Here is a 10,361-nt window from a genome sequence, read left to right on the forward strand (position 1 = left end):
TAAGGTATCAATAGTTGCAAGACTGTGGGACTTGCAACTTGGGATTAGTATCTTACCCTCGGATATTTAGCATGCAGATTGGGGGAGGCAGAGATCAAACCACCAACCTTCTGATCAAAAATACAATTATTTGTTGGTTACCTCTGAAAATTGATATCAGAGGTATATAGGCTCCTATTTTTAACAGAGTAAATCCTATAGTCAGACTGTACATAAAGTTATAATTTCTGTCCTTTTCTTTCCATGTACAGTTGTGGGGTTTATGAATATCCCCACCCTAAGATATGTATGATCTGATACCACTTTACTTCCTTTGCTGGTTTAGAACACAAGCATTTGAGTCAATTTAAATCAGTTTTGTTTATTTAACAACAATTCACAATAACAGTCACCTTAATATGCCTTGATTTTGTAAGTTAAACACCCTGCAATAAACAGGAGGAAGAACTAAGTCTGACACTGACAGAAAATAAAACTGTCTCTGCAGGCAGCTTACCTAAAATAAAAAGAACAAAAAGTTGATCTTTTCCTAAAACTGTTAAAAGAAGAAAAACAATTTTATAGAAATATGTCAAGTGATGCTTAATTCATCCAGGAGAAAATAAACATGTAAACATGTGTATGCTTATCATAGACATCAAATGATTTTAGACAAGACACAGAAAACATCTGTAAATATGCACTGCTCAAAAAAAAATTAAAGAATTACTTTTAATTCAAGTAAAGCATCACACCACTTAGACATCTCTGCTCTGTGAAGTAGCAAAACATGCAGTTAACAAAAGGTGCATCCCAAATCAGGAATCATTTTACAACTAGAGGTTACTGGCATTTTTTCCTTTCTCATATTTTCTGTCTTTTTCACTAGTTTTACTTTTGGCTAGAGTGATCATCGTTACTGGTAGGATGAGATGAGACAATCCCTGGATGCTACAGAGGTTGTACAGGCAGTCTAGCTTCTCTAGGTTGCCAGTTCAATGCGTGCAATTGTCAGGTTTGCTAGCACAGTCTCAAGAGTTTGTCACCCATTGTCAGATCCTACGCTGGTGCCTGTGGGTCCTGGGTTTCTCCTGGTATGACAATGCCGAGCTTCATGTGGCGAGAGTATGCAGGCAGTTCCTGGAGGATTAAGGAATTGATACCACTAACTGGTTCCCACACTCGCCTGACCAAAATCCAACTGGGACATTATGCTCCTCTCCATCTAAAGCTGCCATGCTGCAGCTCAGACTGTCCAGGAGCTCAGATGCCCTTGTCCAGATCTGGGAGGAGATCCCCAGGACACCATCATCTCTTGTGGAGTATGCTCCAAAATTGTCAGGAAAGCATACAAGTCCATGGAAGACAAACTGACTACTCAGTATAATTTTGAGTCGGTGCAATGAAATTTCAACAAAATGGTCTGCATCATTTTTTTTTCACTTTGATGTGTATCAAAATTCAGCCCCCTGTAGGTTGATTATTTTGATTTCAAGATGTTGTTTATTTGTATTTGTATTTATTTATTTATTTATTATTTATTTTATTTATTTAGCAGTGAACATGTAACAACACTTGCAGTTCAGTGAATGTTCATGTGTGCGAAGCATCCTGGTCTCAAAGCCAGATTATCACTTGGGCTATTATGATGAAAGATTTTACTTATTTTACTTTATCTTATAAAACAGTGCATAATCTCAATTTCTCTAAAGCTCTCTTAAATTCAAATGAAACTCAGTTTTGTCACTGATCCAGTTGGTTTTGCAGATCTTGTTATTAATCTGAAAGAAATGATGCAGCATAATTCAGTCATTAAAGGTGATTTGGAACTAAATTTACTCCCTAAAAACTTGAGTACTTGAGTTCATCGTTACAGCAACAAATCACAACATGTAAGCTATTTTATTTCTGCACAGTTACCCAGAGCTGTTTGTGATTTAACTTCAGAATAAACTGTGTCATCAGCTGCTGCAGGAGCTGGTTTCCCTGCAAAGAAATGATTTGTCAAATGTGATTTCAAGCACCTCTTTGTTCAAAGTGACAACTTGATTTATTTTTACAACTTTTTCTTCTTGTGTAAAACTAATTAAAACTCGAAGCAAGCATGAAATTAGGTACTTATTTGATTACTTTACTTACCTTTGTGTCTCTTCGGTTTCGCTTTATTGTAATTGACCTGTGCATACAACAGGCTGTCATCTAAAAGAAGATGGACAGATGATCAGGATAAAAAGCCTCAGTTCAACCCTCCTCCACCCCTGGTCATTAAAGTCAGTGACTCTACAATCCAGTGAGGGAAATTTATGTAATTATGTAACTGTTATCATCACTAACCTCTTAAAATGATGAAGTAATGGTGTAGTCAATGAGGATTGCTTGATGCATAAAAAACAAGAAAAAAGAAAAAAAATCTTATTACTTCACTCACCGTTGTCTTTCTTGGTTTTAGCTCTATCGTGGGAGACCTGTGCATACAACACACTGCCATCTGAAAGAGGACGGACAGATGATCAGGATGTGTTAATTTTTCATTACATTCATATCTCTGTCAGTCGACACCACACTGATCATCTAAACCTATTGAAGGTCTATTAAAGATGAGATGTTTCTGTCATGTTTAAAAACATTTCTATGAAAACCTGTTAGCCCTCAATTCAGTTTCACATCAGCTCAACCCCCCTTCATCCCTGCTCAGCACGACCCTTTCACTAAGCTCAAATCCAAACCTTAAGGATCACTCTTCACTTTTCCTCCATCTCTGTCAGAACCTAAATTCCAGGGAGGGAATGTAGCTCATACCATTTATGTCCTTTGAAAACAATAATCTGATCTAATCAACAGCCTCCTCACATGTTTCTTCTATTCTCTTATTTCTGATAAGAACAGGGTTGAAATTAATTACATGCAATGCTTATAGGTGAAAATATTACACTCGCACTAATATAATAATAATGTTTATTACATATCTACATACCTACATGCTAGATAGTACAGAGGTAAAAAAAAAAAAAAGGAATTTTATTGAACTATACCAAAATCTACCAAACCGACATAACACAGAGTGAGATAAACATCAAGAACAACAATTTGTCTATTTAGGAAGTGTAAACCCATCTGAATCCGTTTTAGCTGCTTTGGTGCAAATCAAAGTGACAAGAGGTGCACTGGAGATGCAACAACAAGGCAACTGCCAAAAAATAAGTGTTTGTACAGGTGGTGGCCACAGGTCATCGCTCTCTCCTTATCCCTCCTGACTTATTTTTCTCTAGTTTTCCTTTGTGCTACTGTCCACCTGAGTGGCACGTTGCTGGGCTGTGGTATTAGTTAAAGATGTTAGTCTCTCAGGTTATAAACAGGGAGTCTGTTTCTTATAGTTTGACCAGAAACATGCACATGCTGCTTGGTTAAAGCCCTTATGGCCCTGATGCTCAGCTCTGCTTGTGTTACAGATCATCTCCTAGTATGTCACAGCACTTTCCTGAGAGTGCGCTAAATGTGTCGCCCTGAACGAGCTGGTCTACCTGAATGGACTGCAGGTGGTGTACCATCTCATACTACCAGTAGTGACAGGAACACCAGCAAAAAGTGAAACTAGAAAACAATTAGTCAGGAGGAATGAGATAGATTCATAAAACAGATTCACAGTGGTTTACGTTTTGTAGGACAGACTGGTCTTAAAGTTGAACTGACCCTGTGTTACACCAGAAGGACCAAGTGTCCAACTTCTTTTTCTTCTTATCTGTGTGCTGCATATTTCTAAAACTTCCATGTTTAAACATAAATAATCACATTGTCTTCATATATCTGTGCTACTGTATCTACTTTACCATTTTGTGTGTCATCGTGGTCTTTGATTGATTCATAAACACAAGCATCACCTACAAAAACAAGCCAATGATAGGTTAAAAATTGAATTTCTTATGTATGGGTTTGATTATCTTCTAAATCAAACTAGAAACAGATATATTGGACTTTGAGTTTAAAATCTGTCACTAAATAAATAAATAAATAAATACAGCAACAACAATAAAACTTGTCATGGATCAGGCTGACCTTGGACAGTAGAGTTATGTTGACTGTGTTGAGCTTCATCCTTGATCATGTGGTTCATTGCAGAGCTCTGATTTGTGCTGCGAGTCCTGGTGGAACAAAAAAAAAGAAAAAAAAAAGTAGTAAACCTGTAGATATAATAAGAAACACAGGATGTAGTTCTAGTACAGGAGAGGGGAGATTTGAACCAACCTGGTAAAGAATGAATCTGTAAGAAAAGACAATTGCATTTTTTATTGTAACCTGTTGTGGTGCAGAAATATTACATTGAACGTTCAGGATACATCTGTGATTTTTATTATTTACATCATATTCAGTTTAATATCAGACGGTTAATGGTCTCACCCTTTGACTGTTTGAAGCGACACAAAAGCAGAAGAAGAAGAATCAGTAAAACTCCACAAACGAGTCCAACGATCAAAGGAGTGAGAAATGAAGAGCTTTCAGGTGCTGCTGTAATAATACCAGGCTTTAATTAGATGCATTTATACAGATTATTAACATAATTCACATGGGAACATTTTAAAATATAGTATTATTTACAATATCACTATTCCTAATAATAACTGAAAATATTCTATTTGTTTTACTATCATATTTCTCTGTGGTGACTATTTACCTGAATAGTGATTAAAAAATAAAAAAAAACCTTTTGAATTTCACATCACCTGTTTATCATTCCTTTATGAACAAAGGTCTTTAAACCAACATCATATTTTGTTTCATGCAAGTGGTGATAAATTCTGTGAATAGTTTTCTAATTCAAATACATAATGTCAGCTTTACAGAGACAAAAGTATATATCGCTATTTTATCAATTTGTATTTATACTTTAAAGCTCTGTGCTAATATGTTTAAGCTCAGAAGAACATTTACGTCTGTTTGCAGACACTGTGAATTTTTCAGTAATGATAATTTTCATTATAATTATACAGTAGATGATGAGTGAGCATAGAAGTAGATTCACATCTTCATCTATTCTAAGTATTGTATAAAAACATAATGAATACTGACAAACTGAAGTATTCACTCTAATCTGTTGAACCCTGGTGTGCACTCTCCCCTCACAGTTGTATTCTGCATCATCGGGTTTTAAAAGCATATTTAACTTCCTGAATTCATTTTTGTTGGAAGTTTGGTCGTTTTCCATTCATACATCCACTAAAGGTGTAAATGTCAGATCATTAACTTTTCACATTTTGTGTTTCTAGAAGAAGAAAAAAACTCACCCCTGTGATCAATCCTGACTGACTGGCTGTCCTCTGTGTAGTAAACTGGGTTTCCTCTTCCTCCTCTGCACCTGTAGAGTCCTTCCTGTGAGACACTGATTTGTCCATTTGAGTGGAAAACTGCATCTTGTGTGGTCAGAGGTTCAGAGGAGTTCTCATTTCTGTACCAGTAGTATTTCCATCCAGATGATGATGATGATGAGTTCACAGAGCAGGTCAGGGTCAAACTGCCCCCTACTGGGATGTCTCTCATATCAGAAGTTACTTGGGCCTTTGGTTGATCTGCTGTTGAGTTTAAACAAAGACACAAAGAAAATATGAATATATACCCCACACACATGGGTTGGGATCACACGGCCCTGATGTTGTCTCCATTGATGTTACCTCTTGTAAACCTCCTCTCCAGTTTCCAACAACACATAGGAAGGAATAAGACTAAACTGAAATGGTATGAGTAATCTTAGAGATGTCTATAATGCATTTTATTCTTTTAGTGTTTATTTTTTTCTGTTTCATTGATTCTTCTTTGGATTTATAAAATAATACTTGTGCTTATTCTGTGTGATTCCTTCTTATTACCACAACAGAAGACACAGAACTTCTTACTAATGGAATTTATAAGTCCCACATCCCACACAGCTGCACAGACAAATTTAATATAGAAACATTTTATTTATGAGATTTTTTTCTAATTTCAGACTTTCATAAAGCATTTTCATTTGATTAGAATATTTTTTCATGGTAAGTTTGCTTTGATTAGGGAATAGTCTTCTTCCTACATGATCAGAAGAAACATACCAACATATCTCTGTCTCTATAAACCTCCTGTTGAACACATACACACTAATATCAAAAACTTCCACATCACTGTTTGTACCATTAATACAACAAAATGCATTCATTTATCCACCACTGTTCATGCAAAGTTCTTAAATAAAGTGTTTGAAAGCATCAATTTCATGACAAAAAAAGAAAGAAGAACATTTTTCACACAGTTCACCTCAGCTGGCAAAACAAACCAGTCACTAAAAATGTTGATTGATGCAACCAAATCACTCTCTCTCTAGGATGCCTCGCCCCACAGTAATGAAACTGAACAAGGAAAATATTGCATTACTTCTTGTAATCACAAAGAAAACTAGTAATTAAAGAAAAAACATTAATCTTACTATCTCTAAATGTTGGCTAATTTAATATCGCTAATATGCTACATCTTCAGCCCACACATTTAGTCCACTTTGTATTTCCACAGACATCACCTCAGTGTTTGTTTGTAATAATAAATTTTTCCACCTTGTCAGTTTTTTTCTGTTTTTGTTTTTCTGTCATTACTGTCCTCAGGTGATGGAGCAGCAGGTCAGCATTGGCGTCTCTATACCAGCTGAAGGTTCGTGACACAAAGTGGTGACAAACTGTCTACAATGAGGCTACTATCAGCTGCAGCTCTTTGTCTGACTAACAATGTAACATGCTTTGTAGACCATTGAATTCATCCTGTGCTGACCATGATGACATTTGTCAAATGGAGATCACACAACAAACATGACTTACTTGATGCTGACAATGTGAAGGCTTCACTCCACTCTGTTGAAGAATATGAGTCATCTCTGCGTCGACTCTTACACATGTAGTCTCCACTGCTGGACTCAGAAACACTGAATGTCACATCATTATTGTGTGTCCACTGTGTGGGTGTCCTGGGTCCTCTCCATTCATACCACCACTCAGTGGTTTCACCTCCTTCCTGCACCTCACATGTCAGAGTGATCGTCTCACCTCTGAATATCTGAGGCCAGTTGGGTCGTTGTTTTACAACAACTTTATTGGAAACTGTTCACACATATTAACAGTTGAGATACAAACAGAAACATGAAATCAACACAGAAAACTTCACATTGTATGTTTGATAATCATGAGTGAATGTATATTTCAAACTAAATGACTGAACTCACAGGTTTTCTCAATGGTGACAACATCACTTATATAAGTGTAGTAACCTGGGTTTCCTCTTGTTCCTATGCAGCGGTAGATTCCTCCTTGAGATACTCTGATATCTCTGTTTTGTTGATCTCTGATTTTACCTTCAGAGGTTGTTTGGGTTCGTCTGAACCACTCATATTTCCATCCATCAGAGCTCTGCACAGAGCAGGTCAGTGTCACACTGCCCCCTACTGGTATGATTGTTGTTCCTGCTGTCAGTGTGGCCCTGGGTTTATCTGCTGTTACGAAAGAGGAAGAAAAATAAATATGTGTTTTCATTATAACAACATAAGAACATTAAAAAAAAACACAGTTTATATTTACATTAATATTTGCTGATCTCTAAATAACCGTAGTCTAAATGTTTGTCCATTCTATAGTCCTGAATGTAAACTAATGCTGATTAGTTGGTTTAGATAACAGAAACATCATCACTTTAAACTTCATGAAGCTTTTCATGTTTCTTCTTTTCCTTTAGAAATGTAATTAAATTTAATTTCATCCACGATTGACTCTGTTGTTAAAACTCAATTTGTTAATTTTGTTAATGACAACTTGTGAGTATTGACGCACTGACTTTACACTGGTCCTGGTTAAAGTTCAAGTTTCAATGACAAATTTAATTAAATGTTGTTCAGTTGAGTATTTGAACAGGGATCATACATTTATGCTGTCGGTCACTGAAGACTTACCTAATACAGTTATAGAGACAGTATTACTGGTCTTTTTATCATGTGAGCTCTTCCTGTCACCAATGCACTGATATTCACCACTGTCACGTGTAGATGTAATTTCTAATTTGAAATCTTTGTTCGTCCTGTAGGAGAAAAATTCTTGACCATCCTTGTTGATTTTGTAAAACCAGTCAGTGTCTTCTCCTTCATTCATGTCACATTTGAATGTAACAAACTCTCCGATGAAAAAACTGGACGATTTGGGTTCAATAGCTAGCACAGCATCTAGAATCCAACACAACCACACAGTTAACAATCTGAAACACTTCATGTACTATTGAAGCCACAACCTTTGTTTATATTCACAAAATTATAAAGATAGTGATAGATATATAAATAAATAAATAAAAAGAAAAAATGTAAAGTGCTTAAGACTGAAACAGTAGTATGTAGACAGAAGTAAGATAAATGAAAAAGAAAAACAAAAAAAGTGAAAAGTGTTTTGTCACCTTGAGCGTGTCCAGTGCAGAGAAGCGTACAGAGCACTAAAATAAAGACAGAAACTTCAGACATGATCAAAGTATCAACACTCAAATATGTCTGTGTAGGTTGTCAATCATCATAAAACAGGAACCAGAGGATGACAACACAAGTGTGACAACATGAACCAGAAGACAGGAAACATGACAGACTAACACAGAAGACCTAAGTGAAACATAACTAAACTAAACACAACCAGGTACCTACCCCTGGTTTATTATTACTAGTCTTATTGTTTGTGGATCTGTATTTCTGGCTTTAGTTGTTGTTTGTTTTGTGATTTCTAGTTCTTGGGTTTTGTTCCTGTGCCCCTCATGTTTACAGAGAGAGAGAGACAGACAGACAGACAGACAGACAATTTTATTTCAAACATGCAAATATAATTGAAATAACAAGAGAAAAAAACAAAAAACAAAACTTAAACATCATCAGGTTTTCATGTATTTATCTATGTCTACAGAATGTGTGTGCTCTTCATGTTTATTTTCATGCTCTCCAGTCAGTCGTATCTCATGTCGCAGTTTGTCACTCCTGTGCCTGTGCTTCGTGTTCTCTCTGTTCAGTGTCAAGGTCGTGCTTCTGTGCCTGTCGTGTGTTTCCTGTTTTATTTTGATATCCCCTGTCCTGTGTGCAGTGTGTCTGGTTTTGCTTCCCTTGTGTTGTTAGGTCTGATTTGTCCCGCCTGTGTTTTCACCTGTTCCCCATCCTCTCATTGTCCTGTGTGTCACTTATACTGCTGAATGTTACAGTTGTTCCAAAAAAGTCACCAAAGGCAGATTCCAGTGTAAACACTGTCCCCACATGGAAAACTGGACTGATGCACCTTCTGCTGTCAGACCTGCAGGGTTTAGGCCTGTGGTGTTCTCCTCTGTCTCATACTGAACAAAAACTATTTTTTGGACTGGCACAAGTAATTTGTGTGCCTTCTTATTTGATGCAGCACACCTGATTGTTCTGTAAATAGATTTAAATGGTTATATAAAAAACGCCGGAGGCCTTGGCTGCATGTTTAGGTAAATGGGATTAAATAACTTTGTTTGCAAAACTTGTGCATAATTTTTAGAAATGTACAATTTCTATTTGCATTTCAAGCTATGAAAATGATTCGTTAAACGTGTTTGTGGGTTTTACAGTAAAAAATAGAATTTTTTTCTACTCGGATTTTGAAATTTTTGTCTGGATTTAGATCAACTGTGCTAATATAGTATACCAAAATAAAAAAAAAATAAAAAAACCCTCAAATTTCAGATATTTGAGGTTGTGCTGAAAATAATGACACCAAACGAAGCAAGATAAACAGTTTTTAAAGGTGAAATATAGAAGTAAAATCAAAAGTAGTCAACAACAGCCAATTATACCCTGGACCCCAGAGGGTTAAGTCCTGTGTTTCTTTCTGTCATTTGTCATGTCGCACACTCATAATGCTGTGTGTTTCTTTCCTGTTCCAAGTCAATTCCTAGTTTTCAGTTTCTGGTTTATTTTCCAGTGTTTGAGTTTCTAGTTTTGCTTTGTATTTGGATGAGAAGTTTTCCAGCGTTAAAGCTATCGTTTTGAGTTTACTCCTCTGTTTACGAGTCCTACACTTGGGTCCAACATCCTGCCTGGTACACAGCAAACCATGACAATAAATCTTTCTTAGATAAACTAAACCAGCTCCACACACCGACTCAGAGTGAACCATCAAACAACATGTTGATAACAAAACATGAGTCTTCTGATCACATGACCTGAAATGGTACAAATAACTCATACTCTGTTCTTCTTACTACAACATCCTTATCAATCAGTATTAATCAAACAATAGATGTAATAGATGTGATGTACTCACAGAATAGGCCCAGCTCACAGAGCAAAGTGGCTCCCATCCTCACATCCAGCAGTGACACGTCTGAAAACTTCTACAACTTTC

At 36.3% G+C, this 10,361-nt stretch overlaps 1 protein-coding gene across 2 annotated transcripts; it reads right to left on the reverse strand.

The window, feature by feature from the left end:
* Positions 1-360: 360 nt before the first annotated feature.
* LOC146579858 (Fc receptor-like protein 5) lies at positions 361-10,361 on the reverse strand. Of its 2 annotated transcripts, none has more exons than XM_085265785.1 (13): positions 10,281-10,361; positions 8,422-8,457; positions 7,931-8,197; positions 7,211-7,477; positions 6,810-7,088; positions 5,259-5,543; positions 4,375-4,479; positions 4,222-4,237; positions 4,033-4,118; positions 3,807-3,857; positions 2,408-2,467; positions 2,119-2,178; positions 361-1,965 (listed from the first exon to the last, which is right to left on the reverse strand). In XM_085265785.1, the coding sequence occupies exons 1-13, from the start codon at positions 10,315-10,317 to the stop codon at positions 1,877-1,879; spliced, it is 1,638 nt and encodes a 545-aa protein (XP_085121911.1). In that variant the 5' UTR covers positions 10,318-10,361; the 3' UTR covers positions 361-1,876. The 2 variants fall into 2 exon arrangements, with proteins under 2 accessions (XP_085121911.1, XP_085121904.1); XM_085265778.1 differs by having other exon boundaries at positions 4,375-4,482.

The sequence above is a fragment of the Mchenga conophoros genome, linkage group LG3 (assembly GCF_057382185.1).
Source record: "Mchenga conophoros isolate Kocher_MC1m ecotype Shallow Benthic linkage group LG3, M_conophoros_male_GT1.1, whole genome shotgun sequence".
Taxonomy (NCBI): domain Eukaryota; kingdom Metazoa; phylum Chordata; class Actinopteri; order Cichliformes; family Cichlidae; genus Mchenga; species Mchenga conophoros.

Bases quoted from the DNA above. Each gene is read 5' to 3' on its own strand.
- LOC146579858 (XM_085265778.1), bottom strand. From the start codon at position 10,317: ATGGGAGCCACTTTGCTCTGTGAGCTGGGCCTATTCT. The intron at 8,458-10,280 runs GTGAGTACATCA...TCTTTATTTTAG, and splicing joins CTGTGAGCTGGGCCTATTCT to TGCTCTGTACGCTTCTCTGC. The intron at 3,858-4,032 runs GTCAGCCTGATC...TTGTTTTTGTAG, and splicing joins ACATAACTCTACTGTCCAAG to GTGATGCTTGTGTTTATGAA.